Source organism: Molossus molossus, unplaced genomic scaffold (genome assembly GCF_014108415.1).
Source record: "Molossus molossus isolate mMolMol1 unplaced genomic scaffold, mMolMol1.p scaffold_m16_p_7, whole genome shotgun sequence".
Taxonomy (NCBI): Eukaryota; Metazoa; Chordata; class Mammalia; order Chiroptera; family Molossidae; genus Molossus; species Molossus molossus.
In genome coordinates, this window is record NW_023425401.1 from 43,540,200 (window position 1) to 43,566,008 (window position 25,809).

The 25,809-nt window shown below is 38.1% G+C and overlaps 1 protein-coding gene across 1 annotated transcript in view; it reads left to right on the top strand.

The window, feature by feature from the left end:
- RSBN1L (round spermatid basic protein 1 like) overlaps nt 1-25,809 on the top strand; it is an 89,429-nt gene that overhangs the window by 52,446 nt on the left and 11,174 nt on the right. The window contains exons 4-5 of the mRNA XM_036246921.1: nt 20,961-21,098; nt 22,688-22,830. Of these exons, the coding sequence (XP_036102814.1) occupies nt 20,961-21,098; nt 22,688-22,830 (281 nt within the window). The remainder of the gene's footprint in view (nt 1-20,960; nt 21,099-22,687; nt 22,831-25,809) is intronic.

Genomic DNA, 25,809 nt, shown 5'->3' on the forward strand with positions numbered 1-25,809 from the left:
CTTAGTAGCTTCTTTTTTCTTTCTTTTTTTTTTTTTAATCCTCACCCGAGGACATTTTTCCATTTTTTGTTCAGATAGAGTGGGAGGGAGGGAGGGGAGAGAGAGAGAACGGGAGAGCGAGAGAAACATCGATGTGAAAGGGACACATCCCGTGGCTGCCACCCGCACGATTCAACTAGGGCTGGGGACAAACTGCAACCGAGGTACATGCCCTTAGCGGGAACCGAACCCGGGTCTCTCTGGACCATAGGCTGACGCTCCAACCGCTGAGCCAAACTGGCCAGGGCATATCTTATTTTTTCACTCTTAAGAATATCTTTCCATCATTCTTAAGTTTAATGTAATTTAATTTATAAGCCCCCCCCCCCAACATACTTATGATTAGTGCTTTTTGTATCCTATTTAAGAAATATTTGCCTCCCCCAAGGTAATATATTCTCCTAAATGTTCTTCTGGAAACTGTTACTGTTTTTTCATGTTTAAATCTCTATAGTTCTTCTGGAATTAATTTTTGAATACAGTATGAGATAGAGATCAAGATTTGTATTTTTCCATAAGGTATTTATTCATTGGCCACACCATTTGCAAAAAAGACATTACTCCCCATTAAATTGCATTGTCACCTTAGCCATAAATCAATTGATCATATATTTGTAGGTTTCTGGGCTCTCTTTAATTTCATTATTATATTTGTCTTAATTGGTATAACTTTATATAATACTCTTGATATCTAGTAGAATAAGTTTATCCATTTTGCTGTTCTTCAAGATTTCCTTTATTCTTTATATTTCCATATAAACTTGACAGCATGTCAGATGTCACAGAAAAATCTGCTGGGATATTGATTGGGATTACAGTGAATCTATAGATAAGTTTGGATAGAATTGATGTCTTCACAATATTTTATCTTCTAGTCTATGTTCATAGTATTTTCTTTTTTTTTCTCTTACTGATTTTAGAGAGAGACAGGAAGTGAGAGGGAGAGAGAAATAGAAACATTGATGAGAAAGTACATCCATTGGCTGCCTCCTGTGTGTCTCCCACTGGGGATCAGACCCACAACCTGGGCATGTGTCCTTACTGGGAATCGAACGAGTGACTTCTTGGTGCATGAGTTGATGCCCAGCCACTGAGCCACACTGGCCAGACCCCTTAATTTTTTTTTTTTTTTTAAATTTTCTCTCAGTATATTTTGGTTTTCAGCCTACAGATATTGCACACCTTTTGTTAGATATATTCCTTGGTATTTGAGGACTTATTTTGTTAAGCACTCTTCCTGAGAAACTTGGAAGCTCTGAGCATCTATTAGAGTATGATGATAACATTCATCTTCAGAAATTAAAAATGTATCTTCTATCTCATTTCTCTTCCAGTACCCCCCCTCTTATCTATGACATTATCATGCCTGCTTTTTAGTAGAATCACATAATGAAGCTATATATTTTGATGATGTCAAGTGAATTGGCCTACATACTGCCATGTGAATTTGTCTTCAAAAGAATTGGATGAGATGATTTTTTTTTTTATTAATTTTTTTTTCTTTATTGATTTTAGAGAGAGAGGAAGGGAGAGGGAGAGAGAGATAGAAACATCGATGAGAGAGAACATTGATTGACTGCCTCCTGCATGCCTCCCACTGGGGATTGGGTCCACAAATTGAGCATGTGCCCTGACCTGGAATTGAACCAGTGATTGGTGCATGGGTTGACGCTCAACCACTGAGCCACACCGGCCCAGCAGAGATGATAATATTAATTGGGCTAATGTGTATTAGTATTTTAGGGGAAGGAAGGGAGTTATCATTATTAGAATGCAGTTTCACTTAATATCAATCATAACAAGATAAGTTGTGGGTAATAATGCCAGTTCATGTTCCAGTGGTTGCTTAGGAATAAAGCTTAATGGTTTGGTCATGATGACTTTTCATTAACTAAGTTCAGTAGTTTAGGTTCAGTAAAATCTGCTCTACTTAGGAGATAATGCTTTTCATAGAGTGGATAATGCTTTTCATAGACCTATAGAGAAAAGTTCAAAATTTAAAATTTTGTAATCAAGTAACTATCAAATCCATTCCAAAAAAGGAGTATCCAAAAGATCCAGAAAACATGTGAGAAGAGAGAATAGAGGGAGTTGAGAGGAGTGCGGAAATGACCTTTATTCTTTTTATTTAATCTTAGTTTAGAAAATACATTTAGCAGCGTCAAAGAAAGAAATTCATGATAATGGTAATGAGCATATGTAATTAATTAACACTTTTTAATGAATAAAAGAGTGTATATAATAATGTTAAAATAGGTGTTTCATGGTTTTTTTGTATTCTAATATTGTAACCTGTGCAAAAATAGTGAAGCTTGGAATGTTGTAAATAAAACCCATTAGTTTGAATTTTAAGGCAGGTTCCCATAATTTTATTTCCAGGTTTAGATCAGACCCAAAGAATAAATACCACCAGCATGGCCACTGTAGTTTATGAAGGCATAAATTGTCACTGCAGCCATTCACAATAATGTGAATAACTCTCCTCAGATTGTATAACTTGATGGCCCGGACTACCAGTGGCTTGTGGAACCTAAGCCAAGTTCATGCTTGGTTTGTATCATAAGGAGACTAGTTTAAGATGGTAAAATGAGAGCAACCAAAATAATTTGCCATAAATTCTATGGAAACAAAAAGATGACAAATTATGTGTAATTTCTATGATCTTTATGGTGATGGTGTTTATCTCCATAGTATTACTCTGTATGTAGTTTTCAGAAAAACTCATTTTGTACCTGTTTAGCCTTTATCCTTGAGAGAGAGAGAGAGAGAGAGAGAGACAGAGAGAGAGAGAGAGAGAGAAACAGAGAAACAGAGACACCAAGGATCAAGACATCCTGTTCTTTGGTTTTCCATCTTTATCTATATCTTTGTGGGTTGCCTGAAAATTTTGAAGACCATGTGAAATTATATGTTGTGTTAATAGGTCATGTCCTTTCTCTAATGTTGTGGCTCTGAGGTGACTGGTGTAGTATCAGTCAACTATATAATAAAAATCTATTTGAGAAGAGAAACATACATACATGATTTTTTGCTGAAAGTTTGTAACCTATCTATATCACTTCTTCTATTGCAGTAAACAAAAGCCCTCAAAGCTTAGTGGTTTGAAGTTATTTCCTCAGATTCTTTTGCCTTTGTCAGCTCTGCTGGTGCTTGATGGCTTCATTCACATGTCTGGTGGTTGGCAGATCAAATTTGTCTCAGGAGACCTCACTTATATGGTGCAGTGTCAGCTGGGGTGATGATCAGGTTTCTCTCATTATATAGCAGATTAGCCTGGGCTCATACACATGGTAGTAGTTACATGTTTCCATAGAGCAGAAAAGAGGGCAATCCCCGGTGCTCAAGCTTCTGCTTTTGTTGTGTTTGCTAATTAATGTCTCATTGGCCATAGGAGTCACATGGCCAAAACCAGAGCCACTTCTTCTTTTTAAAATGTTTTTATTGATTTTTAAAATTTGTTTTGGTAATTCTCACTTGAGGATATTATTTCCATTGAGTTTTTTAGAGAGCGTGGAAGGGAGGGAGAGAGGGGAAAACATTGACGTGAGCAGAACATCTTTCAGCTGCTTCTTGCATGCCCTCTACCTGGGGTCGAGCCCTCAGCCCAAGCATGTGCTCTGACCAGGAATTGAACCAGCAACCTTTCAGTGCACTGGATGGTACCTAATCAACAGTCGCACCAGCCAGGGCCAGAGTCAATTCTGTTTTTTGTTTGTTTGTTTTTGTTAATCCTCACTCTAGGGTATTTTTTTGACTTACTGTTGTTAGAGTGGAATGGGGCAGGGAGGGGGAAGAGAAACATCAGTGTGAAAAGAGACACATCGATTGGTTGTATGCCACACACGCCCCAAACACAGCCAGGAATGAACCTGCAATCCAGGTATGTGCCCAGGAATCAAGCTCTCAACACTTCAGTGTAAATTTGACGCTCTAACCACTGAGCAACACCGGCCAGGCCCAGAGTCACTTTTTTATTTTTTAAAATTTTATTTAAAAATTTCTTTTCTTCATTGAGTTTAGAGAGACAGGAAGGAAGAGGGAGAAATATCAGTGTGAGAGAGAAATATCAATGTGAGAGAGAAATATCAATGTGAGAGAGAAACATCAATTGGCTGCCACCTGGACACCCCTCATTGGGGATCGAGCCCGAAACCTGGCCATGTGCCCTGACCGGGAAATGATCCGGGACCTCTCAGTCCATGAGATGACGCTCAATCCACTGAGGCACACTGGCTGGGCCATAGTCACTTCTTAATGATTGGAGTGGCACAGTCATATTACTCAGAGGTGAGCATATATACTTGGAAATAATATTTGGCCAGGAATTTTGCAATCTTGCACGTCTATCCTAGTTTTTCTGCCATCTTTATTTTGTTCAAATATTCATTTGGACATTGTTCTCCTATTTCTTTGATGGTAGGGAGACAAAAAGGCAAGTAAGATGGGAATTTTTTCTGTTAAGGAATACATGATATTTCTATCTTGTCATTCGATATATAATCAGCACACAGTCTGAACCCTGTAGTAAGACCTGTGAGAAAATGAAATCTGAAGCAGTTCCCTTCTAATTTCCCATTTCCCATCCCTAACCTCTACATCTTGTTTTATATTTTATCCTGATTCTAAGTTGTTTGTATAAAATAACTTAAGTCAGGGTGTTAACTCATGATTAAATGGCTAATATTTTAATAGTGAAACAGTTATTAAGCCTGATCTGATCTGTTAGACTTGTCTTCTATAGAATGAGGAGAGAAAAGGAACATTTGTTGACTTCATGCTGGGGTCATTCACTTGGTAGGCCAATAAAGATGATTTGATATGTTGTCTTTGAGCCATTGCCTGCCTTTGTACTAAATTTTAATTCTCACTAATTATGCCTGTCACATCCTTGAATGCTTGTGAACTGATCTATACAAAATATTATGGCAGGTACCGGACAATATAATTGAATAAGAGAGCCTTTTTGCTTTTTTGTACTGATTTATTATTTTCTTAATTTTATTTACTTTTGTTACAGATGTTTCTCCTTTTTCCCACATTGACACCCTCTTCCCCCTCCCTGTACTGATTTTAAAACGAGTAATACCATTTTTGTTATTTTAGTGTAAGTTTTGTGGATATTTAAAAAAATAAAATGTTGATTAATATTATTACTTGGTTTTATTTGAAAAGATATGCCAGGAATGGCTCCCCCTTGTGGCACACTCATTTATGTTAGATGTTTGGATTGCCTCAGTGAGAAGGTAATGGAGCTGATTCTGTTTTTTGGAGGAAGAACTACCCTCTCTCATCTTCCTCCCCTCACCTTACCCTCACTGACCACTATGAAACCAGCCAGAAGAATTGAATCAACAGCATCGTCTGCCCACCCCCACTTAAATTTTTGACTAATAAATTACTGTCCTATTTTTGTTTTTTTCAGATTGATGCTGATACTAGCTAGAAACATCTATCTTGAAAGGGAGTTATCAATATTGAATGGCTGATTTTGGATCACTATTAAAATATCCTTTGTAACTTTTAATATATTGGGTATGCCTAGGTACACTAAAACAACTGTAAGAAAAACAGGTTTTGAAGTCAAAATAGTTTGTGTAATGCTGGACAAAATAAGTTATGCTTATTTACTGTGGTACTTCTCAGAAACTTTAAGTAGCCAATGTGTGTGGTGAACTTCCTAAACAGGAAGTGATTCTCAAACTTATTGGACCATAGTATCCTCTTTTCAGGGACTGACACATTAGGGAACATTTTGGGAAACAGCAAGTTGTTTCAAGTGAGTTATTCTCATGGTTTTTTGAATTATTTATTACCATATTTGCTGCTTCCCTTGTTGCAGAAATTTTTATAAGTAAAATTTTAAAAAGCAGTATTACGTTTTAGAGATTCATATTTGGCAATGTATTTCCCGTCAGTAAGGCTACTTTTTTCTGTTTTAAGCAAGCCAACCTCAGAATCATAAGTTTTTTTTATCCTCACCTTTTTAATAAATGTAAAAAAAAAGAACATTTTTACATTTATCTTTAGATAGAGCAGGAGGGCGAGAGGGAGGAAGAGAGAGAGAGAAACATTGATGCGAGAGATACACATGGACTGGTTGCCACCCACATGACTCCAACCAGTGCCGGGGACAAACTGCAACCAAGGTACGCCGGCCAACCCTCTAACCGCTAAGCCAAACCAGCCAGGGCATAAGTTTTTTTGTTTTTTTTTTAATCCTCACCCGAGGATATTTTTTTGTACAGATAGAGTGGGAGGGAGAGAGAGGAAAGGAGAGAGAGAGAGAAACATTGACGTGAAGGGACACATCGAGTGGCTGCCACCCGCACGACCAACCAGGGCCGGGGACAAACTGCAACCGAAGTACGTGCCCTTAGCGGGAACCGAACCCGGGTCTCTCCGGACCGCAGGCCGACGCTCTAACCACTGAGCCAAACTGGCCAGGGCCATAAGTTTATTTAAAAGATTACTTTATATGAAGAATAATGAATAGGATTTTAGTTTAAACATACTTTAATTAAACAATTTATTTCCTGGTAACTAAAACTTCTGAGATTTTGTTGTTGACACTTACTGGCAGTGGGTGTAAGAAGTCTTTTATTTCCTGCTTTTTTTCTTTTCCTTTATAACATTTGTAGAAAAAATCTGAGGGGAAAAGTAAAAAGCAGCTATAATGGTAGTAGGTTTTGGGGGTGGGAGTGGGGGTGGATACAGGGATGGTAGGGAGATTTAGATTAAAACTTCTATCTATTCAAAGGCCCTGGCCTGATAGCTCAGTTGGTTCAAGCATCATCCCAATTATACCAAGGTTGTGGGTTCGATCTCCAGTCAGGGCACATACAAGAATCAACCAATGAATGGATAAGTAAGTGGAACAACAAATCAGTGTTTTTCTCTCTCTTTAAAAAAAATAAATTAATTTAAAAAAATGTTTAAATATTACATCTATTCAAAAAGGCACTGATCAAATATAAACTTACTAAATTAAGCATTTGCAAATATATAAATATCATTCCTATCTTTTATTGTGTCATCTTTTGAGAGTATTGGAGTACATATGTATATAACTATACATATAGATATATACGTATGTTACAGTTATAGATGTATAATTACATTTCTCAGGAAGCATATAGGATACATTTTAAAGCAGTGACATGTTTTGATATTTTCAGGTTAATTTTTCAACTGCATCAGAAAACGGATGGGTAGATTAATGTTTACTGAAGTGAACAGAAACAAATATAGTAATCTCATGTCCAGGTTAATCAGTATGTGAGGTTTTCTAGATAATACAAGAATATAATTTTAAATACCAAGATTTTAATGAAGATAGCCTTTTTACTGAGCATATGCAGCTTAATTTCTTTATTTTCAGTCTAGGTTTGTCAGTATGATGTTATAATACTGATGTCGTAGGGGTGCTGTAACTGTGCTTGCCTCTTGCCCCTCTCCTCCTAAATTTGTGAGTTTTTATTCTTTATTATTTTAAAGATTAGTTAGAATAATGCCTAATGTAGAAACATATATATGTAATAGGAGTACCCTTTTAAGAATCATGGTCTTTGTGGTATTTATTTTGATTCTTTAGAAACCTTACTTGTTTCCTCTCCCCACCCCACTGCCCTTGAATTTAAATGTTGTATAGATCAGTTTTGGAGAATTGAGGGTTTTTTTGTTTTGTTTTGTGTTTGGTTAATCCTTACTCAAGGATATTTTTTCATTGATTTTTAGATAGAGTGGAAGGGAGGAAGAGAGGGAGAGAAATATCGATGTGAGAAAAAAACATCATTTTGTTGGCCTCCCATACCATTGAACCTGCAACCCAGCTATGTGCCCTTGATCAGGAATCAAACTCTTGACCCTTCTGTCCTCAGGCCAACACTCACCGCTGAGCCAAAAAAACCAGGGAGAAGGTTTTTTTTTCCCTCTTATGATATTGTAGATTTACTTTTATTCTATTTAATAGGGAAATTGGTATTTGCTGTATATATAGTATTGCAGTAAAATAGTTGTCACATAAATCAAAAAGCATTTATTTTCTGTGTGAAGTGTGTGGATTATATTTTTATATTTTGTATTAGCAGCTTAGGTGCCATCTATATATTTCATTACAAGGTATATACTTTTTGAATTTGGGTGCATTGTTTTATTTAACTTGCCGTATTTAAAATATTAAATAGTTGGTTCTAACTGATTTAATATGTTTGAAGTATTAGGTTATTAAAATAGAAAGTGTTAAATTGTATATAATTAAAAGTTATATTATAATGTATATTTAAATTTAGTTTTAAGTTTAAATATATTCGTCCTATTGGGTCATGAAGTACTAACCAGGCCCGATCTTGCTTAGCTTACAAAATCAGACGAGATTGAGCACATTCAGGGTCGTAGGGCTGTAGACATTCTATTAGATTATCAGGGTAGTATCTTGAATGTTTAGAGAAGAAATATTTTAGAAGAAAATTGCTATTTTGTTTTAAACATGACAGCTAAATATTCATAGTTTTTAAAAGACAATACTTTAGCCCTGGCTAGTTTGGCTCAGCAGTTGGAACGTCAGCCTGCGGTCCAGAGAGACCTGGCTTCGGTTACCAGTAAGGGCACTTACCTCGGTTGCAGTTTGTCCCTGGCCCAGGTTGGGTCGTGCGAGTGGCAACCAACCACTCAATGTGTCTCTTTCACGGAGATGTTTCTCTCTCTCCCTCCCTCCCACTCTATCTGAACAAAAAATGGAAAAATGTCCTCCGGTGAGGATTTAAAAAAAGAAAAGAATACTTTATAATGGAATTTACCTATGTTTGTTTTTAATCCTCACCTGAGGACACGTTTTTGCATTTATCTTCAGATAGAGTGGGAAGGAGAGAGGGAGGAAGAGAAAAACATCATGTGAGAGAGGCCGGGACAAACTGCAACCATGGTAGGTGCCCTTAGGGGGAACCGAACCCGGGACTCTGGTCCATGGGCCAACGCTCCAACCGCTGAGCCAAACTGCCAGGGCTTGTTTTATTTTTTATTTTTTTAAAAACTGGGATAGACCCAGACAAACTGAGACAATTTTATCTCCCTAAATGTAGTGACCACAAAGGCCAATCCAGAGAAAAACATAATTAAGATTTAGCTTAACGTTTATTTATGTAAGGAGGTTGTTTTACTTAAAGAAGACTTGCTTACTAGTGTTATTATACAAAAAGGCATAGGTTTGTTTTCAAGATTTAAATGTACTTGTGAAAATTCAGGTACCAATGATTCTTGAGGTATAGGCTGTTTTCTTTTGGTTGGTAATAATACCCATTTGCTAGCACTGTGCAGGGGACTTTATATATTAAGTTTTCTTCAGCAATCTGAGGTAAATTGTTCCAGTTAATGAAACTAAAACTCATGGAATTTAAGTGATTTCTGAAGATCGCATTGCCAGTAGATAGCAAAGGTAGATTTGGGACAACCTCCTGATTCTTACTCTCTAGTAGTTTTTCATCAGAATTACAAATGTAAACTGGATCCTAATTAATATGGTAAGATCTAGAAGAGAAGATCATTCTCGGTGGCCTTTAGACAAATCAACCACTGGTGATGATTAAATGGAATATTTTCACAGTGTACTTTTGAAAATTCTGAACCATTTAGAAAAATCTAGGTATATGAACTTTTGAATATAATTACAGTGGCATCATTGATCAAATAATGAATTCATGTATTACAAGAAGTTATGGTCAGTTGTCTAGAATTAGGCTGTTTGTCTCAACTGTTTTCTTAAGCTATGTGTAGGCATAGCAAGGGAAGGTAAATTGCTTGATTTAGTGCAGATTTTTTTTTTAATAACTTATCTTTTTACTGTTTGTAAATGTGTTTTGTTTTGCTTGACTCACATTATGTTCTGATATTTTTTGACAGTATAATTTAGTGTTTTTACACAGTGAGAACAAACATTATCTTATGTATAACTTTTTTTTCTTCATTGTTAAAAGTATTCCAGATGTCTCTCCCTTTTTCCCTCATTAACAACCTCCTCCCTGCTCCCATGCTCCTCAACCACTGCACTGTTGTCTGTGTCCTTTGGTTATGCATATAAGTTCTTTGGTTCACAGTCCACCCTCTTTGTGCTTCGACACTTTCACCACTACACTCTATCGTCGTTTATTCAAATACTATACTGTACTATACTATATCTGAAAAAACCGCGATAGGGTGAAGCCATGAAAGTCGAAGCGCGAAGTGGTGCCAAATGAGGGCCGACTGTATCTCTTCCAGCCTTTCTACCCCACTCCCATTTCCTCTGAGGTTTTTCAGTCTGTTCCCCTTTTCCATGTCTCTGCATCTATTTTGTTTGTCAGCTTATTTTGTTCATTATATTCCACAAATAAGTGAGATGTAATACTTTTCTTTCTCTGACTGGCTTATTTTACCTAGAATAATACTCTCCAGATCCCTTTGAGATTTTTTTTTTTATAGCTGCATAGTATTTCATTGTATAAATGTACCACCGTGTTTTTATCCACTCATCTACTGAAAGTACTTGGGTTGTTTCTAGATCTTAGCTATTATAAATAGCACTGCTATGAACATAGGGGCGCATATATTCTTTCTGATTGTTGTTTCAGGCTTCTTAGGATATATCCCTAGAAGTGGGATCACTGGGTCAAATGGTAGTTCAATTTTTAATTTTCTGAGGAAACACCATATTGTTTTTTATAATGGCTACTCCAGTCTGCATTCCCACCAGCAGTGTACTAGAGTCCCCTTTCTTTACACCCTTGCCAGCACTTGTTTGATGATTTGTGGATGGTAGTGATTCTGGCAGGTGTGAGGTGATTCCTCATAGTCGTTTTAATTTGCATCTCTCTGATGATTAGTGATGTTGAACATTTTTTCATATGTCTCTTGGCCACTTGTATGTCCTTTTTGGAGAAGTGTCTATTCAGGTCCTCTGCCCGTTTTTTAATTAGATTGTTTATCTTCCTTTTGTTGAGTTGTGTAAGAACTTCATGTATTTTGGATATTAATCCCTTATTCGATATATCGTTGGCAAATGTGTTCTCCATACAGTGTGTTCCCTTTTCATTTTGATGCTGATTTCTTTTGCTGTTCAGAAACTTTATTTTGATTTAGTTCCATTTATTAATTATTTCCTTTGTTTCTCTTGCCCCAGGCGGTGTATTGGTGAAAATTCTATGTGTGTCTGAAATTTTTCCTACATTTTCTTACACTGTTTTTATGGTTTCATGAGTTACAATTAAGTCTTTTATCCATTTTGAGTTTATTCTTGTGTATGGTGTAAGTTGGTGGTCTAGTTTCATTTTTTTTGCATGTACCTATCTAATTTTCCCTACACCATACATTGAAGAGACTGTCTGTACTCCATTGCATGCTCTTGCCTTCTTTTACAAATATTAATTGTGCATAATGTCTTGGGTTGATTTCTGGGTTCTCTGTTTTATTCAATTGGTTTATATGCCTGTTCTTGTGCCAGTACCAGGCTGTTTTGATTACAGTGGCTTTGTAGTATAATCTGAACCCTCCAACTTTTTTCTTCTTTTTCAAGATTGCTGTGGCTATTTGGGGCCTCTTTTGGTTTCATATAAACTTTTGGAGTTCTAGATCTGTAAATTATGTCGTTGGTATTTTACTAAGGATTACATTGAATCTATAGATTGGTTTGGGTAGTATGGACATTTTAATCATATTGATTCTTCCAGTCAATGAACATGTATATGCTTCCACTTTATTATCTCTTCCTCTGTTTCTTTTTTTGATGTTTTGTAGTTTTCCGAGAACAGGTCTCTTACCTCCTTGGTTATGTATATTCCTAGGTATCTTAATTTTTTTTGTTGCAATGGTAAATGGGATTTTTTTTTTTAGTTTCTCTTTCTGTGAGTTCATCATTGGCGTATAAAAATGCCATCAATTTCTGGATGTTAATTTTGTATCCTGCTTCTTTGCTGAATTCATTTATTAAATTTAGTAGATTTTTGATGGAGACTTCTGGGTTTTCTATATATAATATCATGTTATCTGCAAACAATGGCAGTTTCACTTCCTTCTTTCCAATTTGGATGCCTTTTCTTTTTTCTCCTTGTCTAATCACTGTGGCTAATACTTCCAATACTATATTAAATAAGAGTGGTGAAAGTGGATATCCTGTCTTGTTCCTGTTCTTAAGGGAAATTTTTAGTTTTTGCCCATTGGTTATGATGTTGGCTGTAGGTTTTTCATATATGGCCTTTATTATGTTGAGATATGAACCCCCTATTCCCACATTGCCTAATGTTTTTATCAGAAATGGGTGCTGGATTTTGTCAAATGCTTTTTCAACGTCTATTGATAGGATCATATATGGTTTTTATCTTTCATTTTGTTTATGTGGTATATCACATTCATTGATTTGGGAATATTCTACCAGCCTTGCATCTCTGGGCTGAATCCCACTCAGTCATGCTGAATAATTTTTTAAATATATTGCTGGATCTGATTTGCTGTTATTTAGTTGAGGAATTTGGCATTTATGTTTATCAGGGATATTGGTTTGTAATTTTCTTTCTTTGTAGTTTCTTTGTCTGGTTTTGGAATTAGGATTATGCTGGCCTCATGAAAAGGGCTTGGAAGTCTTTCTTCCTCTTCTTGAGTTTTTTTAAATAGTTTGAGGAGAATTAGGTGTTAGTTCTTTGAATGTTTGGTAAAACTCCTCTGTGAAGCTGTCCAGATCTGAGCTTTTGTTTGCTGGGAGTTTATTGATTACAGCTTCAATTTCCTTAGTTGTTATTGATCTGTTCAAGTTTTCTGACTTTTCCTGGCTGTTTTGGGAGATAGTGTGAGTTTAGGAATTTGTCCATTTTACCCAGGCTGTCCAATTTGTTGGTATATAAATGTTCATAGTATGTGTAACAATTCTGTATGTTTCTGTGGTGTCAGTTGTTACTTCTCTTTCATTTCTGGTTATGTTTTCTAATGTGTTGATTTGATCCTCAGCTTCCTCTATCTGCTGGTTATTCCTTCCAATGTGGTCTTTATTTCTGTTATGTCATTCTTGATTTCTGATTCGTCATTTTTCATTGTTTCCATATTTTTTGTCATGCTGTTGAGCATCCTCCTAATCGTGACTCTGAACACTATTATCTGTAACTTGCTTATCTCCCTTTCATTTAGCCCTTTTTCTGGAGAATTGAATTCTCTTGTTCTTTTATTTGAGATTTGTTTCTTTGTTTTGCCATTTTGGCTTTCTCAGCAGGGTTTGGAGCCTGCCGAAATCTCCCTGTGCCTATCGATGTTCCACAGATTGTGGCTCTCTCTGGTGGGTTTGGATGTGTATGGACGGGATCAACCTGAACACCAGTGTCTGGTCTTAATCTCTGGGGTAGAGTCACAGGCCAGGGAAAGATTCAAGTATCCCATATCCTTCACCTGCAGACTAATTGTTAGTCTCAGTCACTTAATGAGCCTCATGTTGTAGACCTCAGCTGAATGAATTCTCCCCCAGGTGGACAGGGTAAGAGGATTTCTAGTGGGTGAGGCAACTGTTTCCCTTCCAGGCTAAAGCTTCTTTGAGAGGAAAACTCTGCCTAAAGAAAATGGTTTCTGAAGTATGGATTAATAACTCATCACAGGGGCCCAGGCAGCAGCCTTGACAGCTCTGACCCCAGAACCTCGATACCAATAGACCGCGAACTGGGCCCAAGGCTCAAAGTGCCTAGAAACATGTTTCACCTGCTAGGCACGGACTCTTCCCAGCCGGGCAGGGTTAAATTCCAATGAGTAGGGCAGTTGCTTCCCACCTCCCACCACCCCAGGCTAAAGCTGCCCTTATGGGAAAAGGCTTCCTAAGAAAAATGGTTTCTATAGGATGGGAATGACTCAGCATAGGGCACCTGATGACCTCCATCCCAACTCTCTCCCCAGTGCCATGAACCCCTAACTCTCCTCATGCAACTCCAGTCCAGTCTGCCCTCTCTGCTGGAGCCCAAAGTGAATGGCTGTAGCTGTGATTCAGTGTGCTGGCCCCCTTCAGGCATGTGCCTGTATTCCCAGTGACTTTATCTACCAGAGAGAACTTCTGCTCTGGTGTTTTTCACAGCCAGATGTTAACATGGGTGCCTTTTCCTGTTCTGACACTCTGTGCTGGGGAGCTGGCTTGGGGTTTAAACCCCAGATTTCTCAGAGGGAATGTCTCACAGCTAAGACAGCCCTCAGGTGCTGCCAGTGGGAGCCCAGCCAGCCCTCTCATGCCTCCACACCTCCTACTAGTCTCAATTTGGGCTCTTCTTTACCTCCCAGGTCATAAGGATTCTCTCCAGCTGGTCTTCAGTTGGTTATTTCAGAAGATTTCTTTATTTTAGTTCTAATTCCAATTTGGTCCTGGGAGATGGTCAGTGTAGTTTCCATTCACTCTGCTGCCATTTTTTTTCCCCCTGTTCGAATGTTTTTGAGTGTTTTTATTGTACTTAATTTCTAGTTTCATGACATTGTGATCCGAGAAGATACTTTATATGATTTCAGTCTTCTTGAACTTGTAGAAGCTTAGTCTGTGTTGTAACATGTGGTCTGTCTTTGAGAATGACCCATGTGCACTTGAGAATGTATATTCTGCAGCCTTGGGGTGAAATGTTCTATAAATATCAATTAAATCTGTATGATCTCGTGCATCGTTTAGGGTCTCTGTTTCTTTGTTCATTTTTTGTCTATAAGATATAATACAGTGACGTCAGTAGGGTGTTAAAGTTCCCTACTATGACTGTTTTGCTATTGATCTCTCCTTTAAAGTCCACCAACAGTTTGTTTGTTTTTCCTATACTTAGGTATTTCTGTATTGGGTGAATATATGTTGATAAGGGTTTATCGTCGTGTTGGATTGATCCTTTTAGCATTATGTAATGCCCTTCCTTGTCTCTTGTTATGGCCTTTATTTTGACGTCGATTTTGTCAGATAGGAGTATTGCTACCCCAGTAATAGTTCCATTCGTATGGAATATATTTTTCCATCCATTCACTTTCAGTCTGTGAAAGTCTTTTGTTCTGAGGTGGGTCTCATGTAGACAGCATATGTATGGGTCATGTTTTCTTATCCATTCAGCTACCCTCTGTCTTTTGTTTGGAGCATTTATTCCATTTACATTTAAGGTTATAATTTTTTGTTTTTGTTCTTCTAAAAATTTTTTTTCTTTATTGATTTTAGAGAGAGGAAGGGAGAGGGAGAGAGAAATAGAAACATCGATGAGAGAGAACATCAACTGGCTGCCTCCTGCATGCCCTCCACTGGGGATTTGGCTCACAACCTGGGCATGTGCCCTAACCGGGAATCGAACCAGCGACCTCTTGATGCATGGGTCAACACTCAACCACTGAGCCACACCAGCCAGGCTAAAGTTATTATTGATAGGTATTTATTTACTGCCATTTTGTTTATTTATTTATTTATTTTTAAATCAATTTATTTTTTATTAATTAATTTTTGTTACAGATGTTTCTCCTTTCATTTTGTTTATTTTTTATAACCATGTTCTTCTCTCTCTTGATTTCTTCTTCTTAAAAGCACTCTTTCTAACATTTCCTACAATGCTGGTTTGGTGGTAATAAACTCTTTTAGCCTTTTTCTTTTCTTTTTTTTTGTCTGGGCAACTCTTTATTTCACCTTCAATTTTGAATGATAGCCTTGGTGCGTAGAGTAGTCTTGAGTTCAGGTCCTTGGTTTTCATTACTTCGAACACTTCTGGCCTGGAGTGTTTCTGTTGAGTAATTAGCTGACATTCTAATGGATACTTCCTTGTAGGTAACTTTCTGTTTTTCTCTTGCTGCCTTTAAGATTCTTTCTTTGTCTTTAATGTTTGTCATTTTGATTATGCTGGGTCTCTCTGGGTTCATCTTGATTGGAACTTTCTGTGCTTCTTGAACTTGTGTGACTTTCTCCTTTACCAGGTTAGGGAACTTTTTGTCATTTTTTCTTTAAACAGGTTCTTTATTTCTTGCTCACTTTCTTTTCCTTCTTGTACCCCTATGATGCGGATGGTTTTACATTTCATGTTGCCTCAAAGTTCTCTTAAACTATACTCCTGCTTTTTTTTTGTTCTTTTTGCTGCGCTTATTGGGTGCTTTTTTCTACCTTGTCTTTCAAATCACTGATTCAGGCTTCTGCCTCATTCAGTCTACTTTTGATTGCTTTCGGTGTGTGTTTTTTTGAATCCTCACCTGAGGACATGTTTTTTTGCATTTATCTTCAGATAGAGGGAGAGAGGGAGGAAGAGAGAGAAACATTGATGTGAGAGAGACACATCGAGTGGTTGCCACCCACAAACCCCAACCGGGGCTGGGGACAAACCTCAACCGAGGTACATGCTCTTAGCAGAAACTGAACCCGGGGATCTCTGGTCTGTGGACTGACGCTCTAACCGCTGAGCCAAACTGGCCAAGGCTTCCGGTGTGTTCTTGATGTCATATATGTTATTCTTCATTTCTGCCTGATATTTATTTATTTATTTATTTATTTAATCTTTATTGTTTAATGTATTACAGATGTTCCTTATTTTTCTCCCATTGAACCCACTCCTGCCCCCCTCCTGCCTTTTCCCACACTGTTGTCTGTGTCCATTGGTTATGCATATACACATATAAGTTCTTTGGTTTATTTCTTCCCACCCCCTAAACCCTTCTTTCCTTTGAGGTTTGTCAGTCTAGCAACCAATTTGTTCTTCTTAATCCCTTCACCTTTTTCACCCATTCCCCTGATCCCCCTCCCATCTGGCAACCAACAAAATGTTCTCTGTATCTATGAGAATGTTTCTGTTCTGCCTGTTCATTTTGTTTGTAGGTTCCATTGTTGGTAGAAATGTATTCATTGCCATTTTGGTTGTTTATATATTTTACCTTTTTCTTCAAAAAGACCCTTCAACATTTCATATAATAACGGTTTGGTGGTGACAAACTCCTTTAACTTTTTCTTGTCTGGGAAACTCTTTATATGGCCATCGATTCTAAATGACAGCTTTGCAGGATAGAGTAATCTTGGTTGTAGGTTCTTGCTTTTCATCACTCTGAATATTTCTTGCCACTCCCTTCTGGCCTGCAAAGTTTCTTTTGAGAAATCAGCTGACAGTCTTATGGGAACTCCCTTGTATGTAACTAACTGCTTTTCTCTTGCTGCTTTTAAGATTCTCTCTTTGTCTTGAACCTTTTGCATTTTGATGATGATGTGTCTTGGGGTTCATCTTGTTTGGGACTCTCTGTGCTTCCTGGACTTGTATGTCTGTTTCCTTCACCAAGTTAGGAAAATTTTCTGCCATTATTGTTTCAAACAGGTTTTCAATTTCTTATTCTTGCTCTTCTCCTTCCGGCACCCCCAAGGTGCAAATGTTGGCATGCCTGAAGTTGTCCCAGAGGCTCCTTACACTATCCTCATTTTTTTGGATTCTTTTTTCTTTTTGCTGTTCTGATTGGGTGTTTTTTGCTTTCTTATATTCCAAATTGATGGTCTGCTTCTTGGCTTTACCTACTCTGCTATTGAATCTATGTAAATTATTCTTTATATCAGTTAGTGCCTCCTTTGTTTCTGACTGGTCCTTTTTTATGCTCTTGAGGTCCTCACTAAGTTTGCTGAGGTTCTCACTAAGTTCATTGAGCATCTTTATAAGTAGTATTTCAAACTCAGCATCTGTTAGGTTGCTTATCTCCTTTTTGCTTAGTTCTTTTCCTGGAGATGTTTTCTGTTCTTTCATTTGGGACCTGTTTCTTTGTCTCCTCATTTTGGCTTCCTCCCTGTGTTTGTTTCTATATATTGCTTAACGGAAGGTTATGGGGCTAGCTGAGACCAGATGCTGCTCGTTTGAAAGAATTTAGGAAAATCTGAAGCAGGATCCAAGACAGGCCAATCCTGTGGTTAAGCAACTGGCAACAGTTTGGGTGGGCCTGAAAGTTGGGTGGGGCAGGGCCTCAGGGAATCAACAGGGCGGGGCCACCAGTGTGAGCCAGGTTGCTGGAGTCCCAGATATGGCAGCTGTCTGCTGCCCCAGGGAAGGGCTCACCAAAGGAACAAAGGCTTCTGACAGCACGTCTGTCCAGGAGAAAGTCCCCTCTCCAGCCCTTTCTCCAATGCCAAACAGCTCAGTTCTTCCCTGTATGTCTCTGGTGCCCCTGGAGCTGCCTCTCCTCTAAGCTTAGAGGGAGCAAGTCCGAGTGAATTCGTGCGCGGGCCCTGTAAGAGGAGCTTCCTGGGGCTCCAGCCGTCTCAGCCTCCCTGAGCCTGTTTCCGCTGGGTTTTCCAGACAGAAGTTATGGGGATTCTCTTCCTGGCACTGGAACCCCTGAGTTGGGCGCCTGGTGTGGGACAGGGACCCCTCAGTCCTCAAGGAGGACCCTCCCAGCCAAAGTGTCCTGATGTTTATCTGCCACACATGGGTGTGGGACCAGCTTGTCCGCCTCCACCCCTCCTACCAGTCTCGATGTGGCTGCTTCTTTAATTTTGTAGTTGTAGGACTTCCATTCAGCTTGATTTCAGGCGGTTTTGAATGATGGTTGTTGTGTAGTTTAGTTGTAACTTTGATGTGGTTGTGGGAGGACGTGATACCACGTTTACCTACGCCGCCATCTTTACCGGAAGTCTGTCTGACTCTTATTTATGTTTTCTATTTCTTATTTCATGCCGTTGTAGTTTCCATTAAGTTTCTTGGAATTCTCATTAAGTTCCTTGAGCATACTTATAACCATACTTTGAACTCTCTCTGATAAATTGCTTTTCTCCATTTCGTTTAGCTCTTTTTCTGGAGTTTTCTCCTTTTCTTTCATTTGTGGGTTGTTTCTTTGTCTCACTATTTTTGCTGACTCTTTGTATTTGTTTCTATGTATTAGATCAAACTGCTATGCCTCCCAGTCTTCGTGGCGTGGCCTTAATGTAGTAAGTCTGCTGTGGGACTCAGTAATGCAATATTAGATCTCCTGAGCTGGGTGGTCTAGGAGTGACCCTTGTGTGATTTATTTGGGCTTTCCTGATATAATTGGGTCTTGAATGTTGTTTTTCTGTTTGTGGCTATAATCTCCTCTCAGGCTGGCTGATTGTGAGACTTAATCCCAATCACGTCATGCAAGATGATGTGCAGGGCTGACAAAACAGAACTAAACACAATACGGCAAAAACGTACAAAAGACCCCTACAACCATAAAAAAGTGACTAGGGAAGAGAGAAGAGAACAAGGATAAGGGAAAAAAGTATCAGGAGAGAAAAAAGTGGGAAGAAAAAGTATTATGAAAGGGCAGAGGTAAAAGAAATAAAATAAGAGCAGAGAATAGGGGAATGGAAATGGTATTTAAGAAAAGAGGAAGAAAAAAATTATGAAAAGAAAAATAGAGGAGAAAGCAGAAAAGCACAAAGGAAAGGGAAATTACTTAAGCAAGAGAAAGAAGAAAAACTAGAGTAGAGTAAGGAAAGGGAAGGAAAACAGAGACTAAAATAATATCAAAATAATAAAAAAGATAAAGAAAACAGTTGGTAGTCTCAGCAGTTTTAGTGCCTCCTGAGAACTTTTTTTTGATACTGCTCTACTTAGGTGCTAGCTAATCAAACACTGTCTTCCTTGACTCTTAGCAACCTGTTTGCATCTTCAATCTATCCAGGGAACTTGGCTGCTCGAGGGAGGGGCCAAGCTGCACTCTAAAACCAATTTGTTGGAAGCAGCTACCCAGGGTTGGATCAGCAAACTTCCCTAGGTTCCCTGGGCTGTGTCTTTATCCACCTTAGCCTGCCAACCAGCTGTCAATCTTAGTCAATGAAAAGTATATTTCTGAAAGGGCTTTAGGCAGAATTGAGGTTATAAAACCTCTGGGTCTCTCTGAGGGGGAGGTGCTGTTCAGTTTTCAAAGAATGTGGTGGGTGTGTTTCTTGGCCCCATTGCTCTAGCTACTCCTCTGAGAGTGATCCAGAATATTTCCCTGCTCTTGGCCCCAGCAGAGATCCTCGTATGCAGTCCAGTGGGATCAGCTGGAAACTGGGTTTCTATCAGATCTCCCCAGAAGAAAGCACCAGTCATGTTTTCAGGGCAGTGGGGCAGATGGCTCTGCCCCCAGGCTGGTCACTGATAGTCTCTGAGCCTGTTCAAACCAGTAGACTTGGCCCCTTACTGCTGTCTCCTTTGCAAGGGTTAAGGTGCAGGGTGTAGGAGGCAGTGTTCCTGAGGGTGGGGCAAGCTGTATCCCCTAGGGCGGAGTGTTTTCCTTTACCTGAGCTGTGGCTTCTGGGAGGGGTAAACTCCTCTCAGGAGAAATGACCACTTTGGTTTGGGGGAGGCATTACTGGATTTGGGTTACAGTGAACACCTTTCCATGTCCTTCCCCAATACTTCCCACCTCAGCCTCTCCTCAGGCACTTCCAGTCCGCACTCCCCTCTCTTCACTGAAGCCTCAAGTAGTAGGTGTCAATGAAAATCCTGTGCTCTGGGTTTTTTTCTTTTTTTAAAAAACAAACAAAAACAGAAAGAAAACCTGCGGCTTTATCTCTCTCTACCCAGCTCTTGTCTCCTCAGGGCCAGAAGTCTTGTCACCCTTCACGGCTGGATGTTATGGGGCCTGGATGTTATTGGGGTCGCTGTTTTCGACTCCAGTGCTCAAGTCTGGGGGCCCCAGCTGGGGGTGGATTTTGCTCCTCTCAGGGAACACTCCCCCCAACCCTGGCCTGCAGCTGAGAGATTTCTCCTTTCTCAGCCTGCAACCCATGGAAGCAGGCCAGACCCTCTCTGAATCTCCCTTCTCCTACCAGACTCCTTGTGGTTTCTGTTCTTCCCTGCTTTGTCTCTTCTTCAGCTGGATCTCAGTTGGTAATGCTGAGTGAATGTTCCCTAATTTGGTTTTATTTCCAATCTGGCCCTGGGAAAAGGTATAAGAAGGTCTGCCTATAAGGCCACCATCTTCCCCTCCTACGCATAACTTTTAATTCATTCCATATCCTTCAGGTAAAAAGAACGTATTCTCACGGTACTTACAGAGCTGGCCCAATGCGACAAATCAGCTTGGTGGGAGCAGTTGATGAAGAAGTGGGAGATTACTTCCCTGAGTTCCTTGACATGTTGGAAGATTCACCATTTTTAAAGGTAAGAAAAAACAATATCAAGCAATCTAAATTGTGGGTGTTACTTTCATGCTACAGGTGGTACAGGTGTTTCAGAATTATAAAAATTTTTCCTTTATTTGAATTGGATGGAAGGAAAGGAATTGATGAGAAACTAAATTCCAGTGTAGTGTGTGTATGTTTATGACTTCTCAGGTACTAATTGTAATGGTGAAGCTCAGAGGTGGACCAGAAAATAACACTTGCCTGTTACTGCCACGTTAGGGAGTTCGGTTTCATCTGTTTAGTAACTAAAGACTGAGTACCAGGGGATTTAAGAAGTACAGGAAGGATGTCTACTAAATTAAAGTGCTTAGGAGAGAAGAGAATGACCATTTGTCATTGTGGAAAACTGGTCTGGGAAATTGTATCTGCATTTCATTCTTGGCTATACCTCATTGGGTTGGGCAAGCCATTTACGCTTTCTAGTCTTTATTTTCCTTACCATAAAATAGGCATTTAAAATATGTAGCTTAAGGTCCCTTTAAAGTCTTTAAAAGATTCCATCCCCCCCCCCCCCCCCCCCCCGTAGTCTCTGCATTTCAGGAAATATTTATTTCTTGTGGGCTGCTGGGGCTACATTGAGAGAGAAATCGCTGAGTTTTATGGTTAGGTTGATTATTTATTTAGTAATTCAAAGGTCAGAATGTGACAAGATCAGTTTATCACTACTGTTTGCAACATAGTATATTGAACATCTCTTTTTACTGCTTGCTCAGTTTTCTAATCTATATGTGTGTGTATATATATTTTTTCCTTCCTTTTCTTTTTCACCCCATTTCATTTCCTTTTTTATTCTTTTGAACTTTTTGTTCCTTTTCTATTTCTCCCAACTAGTGACATCATGGAATTTAGTTACATTTGTTTTGAATGGTATTTTAAAAATAACATTATGCAAATATTTATGTTTCAGATTTTAGGTGAAAAATGAGCCAAATGCATTCTTTCTGGAGAAATTTAATTTGACAGTTCTCTCCTTTTTGAAAAGGGGTATGGGATGAATTAATTTTTTTTAAATACCATTCTCACCATTCCATGAACCCTTTGTCACTTGTCTCTCTTCAGAGATTTTAATCTATTTTTTAGACTAGTAGTCTTTTCAAACAGCTACTAAAGAGAAATATAATTTGATTTTGTTTTGTTTTTTCTTTTTGTTTTATTAGGTTTTGATGATAACTGATTAAAGTGGTATCTTTTTTTTTAGGTATCTATTTATTAATTCAATTGTTTATTTTTATAGATTCTCATGGAGAACACTTCCTTATTTTGGCAACTTATTAACATCATATATTTGGGAGAAGAAAGAATAACAAATGATGAATATAGTGAATCATATCTGTGACAGAGTTGGGAGGGAATCACCCAAAAATAATTACTCTCTTTGTATGGAATAGAGTTTTTTGATGAAAAATGTGTGAATATATAGGAATATATTCAGTATAGGAATATATTTCAAGCACATAAGTTTAAAAGTATATGTGTAAGTTTGTCAAGGGGCAGTAGTATTCTTTAATATATATTTAAAGATACATTTTGAAAATAACAGATTTTTATGTAATTATTTGCTTCTAGTGTACACTGCCATGGGGGACACTATCTAGTCTAAAATTAGACAGTCGAAAAGATAGTGATGATGGTCCCATCATGTGGGTACGCCCAGGAGAACAAATGATCCCTGTGGCTGATATGCCAAAGTCACCTTTCAAAAGGAAAAGGTATGTTGGATACAAATTTGTATTGCTGTGTGTATGTTTGTGTGTATAATTGGAGGGAGAAGAAGGGGAAAGTTTAGGGCATAATTGGGGTTTGAATTAAAAAATGGCTACATATGCTGATACAGTTTTTAAAAATATATCAAATATAAATAAGACATTAGAAATATAAGCAAATAACAATAAACGAATTAGATATGGAAATATTGTCATTCACAGTAGAGATATTATAAACTATTTGGAATAAGTTTAATAAGAAATATTTAGGCCCGGCTGGTGTGGCTCGGTGGTTGAGTGTCGACCCATGCACCAAGAGGTCACTGGTTCAATTCCCGGTCAGGGCACATGCCCAGGTTATGGGCCAGATCCCTAGTGGGGGGCATGCAGAAGGCGGCCAATTGATGTCTTCTCATCGATGTTTCTAACCCTCTCTCCCTCTCCCTTCCTCTCTCTCTAAAATCAATAAAGAAGAAGAATAAAAAGAAATATTTAGAAACCATGTTAAGAAAAGTAAAACATAGAGGATATAAAATAAGATCTAAACAAATGGAAAACCCTACTGTATTTTGGATTGGATAAAAATGATATTCCTGCCCGACCTGCGTGGGTCAGTGGATTGAACATCGTCCCATGGACTGAGAGGTCCTGGTTCAGTTCCTGGTTGATCAATGTTTCTCTCTCACATCTATGTTTCTATCTCTCTCTCCCTTCCTCTCTCTATAAAAAAGTCCTTTGAAACTTTTAGCATTTCAATTGGACTAATACTTCTAGCACTGGATAAAATTTTTAAAAGTTTTTAAGGAAGAATAAAGCCAGCAAATAGCCAAGAAAATTGTGAAAGAGAAATAAGTGAGGGGTCCTTGGTTTGTTAATAGGTAATAAAAATTACTATCAAGCTCAAAAAGATCTTCAGAATAGGATAGAGTACACAAACAGATCAAAGAGATCAAAGTATATTGGGAAAGGGAAGATTTATTTAATGAATTAAGACTTATTTATTAAGATTGATTTATTTTGCCCAGCTGGTATGGCTCTGGATTGAGTGACCTCCCATGGACTGAAAGATTCTCAGTCATGGTACATGCCTGAGTTGCAGGCTCCATCCCTCATGGGGGGCCTGCAGAAGGATCAGTGTTTCTCTCTTGCATTGATGTTTCTCTCTCTCCCTTTCCTCTCTCTCTAAAAATTCAATAACATATGTAAATAAAAAAAGATTTATTTTGACACATTTGCATTAAAGAATATGGTGAAATAGTTAAAATAAATGAATTGTTTATGTTTGTTGATCTGGAAGGATATTCATGACCCTTGAAAAGAGTAAAATGTAGAGTAATATGTGCGGTATGATTCTGTTCTTATGAGGAGAAATGAAAAACATGTATAAATATATATATGAGCACAGAGAAAAGTGTAGAAAAATGTACACTAGGTTAACATTGAGAGAAACAGAGTGGGTGATGGCTGGGGAAAATAATACATTTTTCTTAGATAACTAAAAATGGTTTCACTGGTCATAGAGATAATTAATTTAAAAAGGAAAAAAACAACAACAGAGAAATGGTCATTGAGAAACTATATGAGAAACTGCATGAGGGCAGGGACTGCGTTGTGCTTTTTACTAATGAGTCTCTAGAACCTAAAGAGTGCTTATTGCTAAGTAAATTTTTAATGGTTGAATGAAATTTTTATAAGATAATTTATAAGTAGTTGGTAAGTAGTAAAATTGGTGTTTCTTAGTGGTTCTTAACTTGGATTTATAAATCATTCTGAGAATTTGAAAGCCTTACCCAGAATGATAAGGATATGTATAACCTTTTCCATATAATTTAAGAGAGTTCAGCAGCCCCTTAAGGAATTAGCCTGCACCTCAGGGATTACAAATCTGTGGTATATGTGATAATTTGATATCACCTTCCAGTATGAAGAAACTAATAGCAACATTGCCCTAAGCACTATGCTAAGTGCTTTATATAAAGTCTTAATTCATTAAAATGTGATGTTAATGATACCAAACTTGTGGGCTTGAAAGCCTCTTAGTTTTCCACAGGAAGCAATATCATCCACCTTTCTGACACCATTAGAACATTAATCGCAAAGAGCAAAAAAGTTATGACATCATCTGTGTGTGTATGTGTAATAAGACTGTAATGCAGGAGTGCACAAAGAGCAGTAATTTGTAGAGATTGATGGTGGAAAATTAGAGAACTAATAAGGAAGAGATCCTAAGGGATAGACTAGGATGACAGGAGAAAATTATGGGGCAATCTGTATTTGTCTTTGAAAGTAACAGAAAAACCATACAGAAAGATAATTAAGATGATGATTCTTAGTCAAAGAGATTCTTCTCACCCTTTTCCCCTTCTACAGCAAAATTGGAGAGGGTTTTTGCAATGAATGAGGCTAAGTCAGCAGCTTCTGTGCACATGTGAATTCTAGGTGGTGAGCAGTGGAGGAGAGGGCCAATGGGAGATGGCTGTCCTCTAAGAGGGAGCTAAAGTTTTCTTTCAACCTCCAATAAGTCATGCATGTTTTTTGGAGGCACTTAATGCTCATTGTTTTCTTGCTTTTTTTTTTTTTGGTCTTCCTGTCACTAGAATATAAACTGCCACAAGAGTAGGGAACTTGTTTTATTCACTGTTGTCTTGTTCTCTAGCTTCAGTGCCTAGATAATACCTGACATATGGTAGATGTTCTGTAAATATTAAATTAATGCATTTTTTTAAGTTACCTGTTTGTTCCAGATATATACCTTGTGTTAGACATGTGACCTGATTGGGGGCATGCTACCACAGGTTAGACCCAAACTTCAGATAAATATTCTGGGTACGTACAGGGAATCCTGGGTAAACCACACCATCTGTAATTTAGTTTCTTATCCAAGATATATTGCCTTAAAACTTCCACTTATGGCCCAGGCCAAGGGTCTTAGTTGGTTGGAGCATCATCCTGTACACCAAAAATGTTGTGAGTTCAATTCCCGTC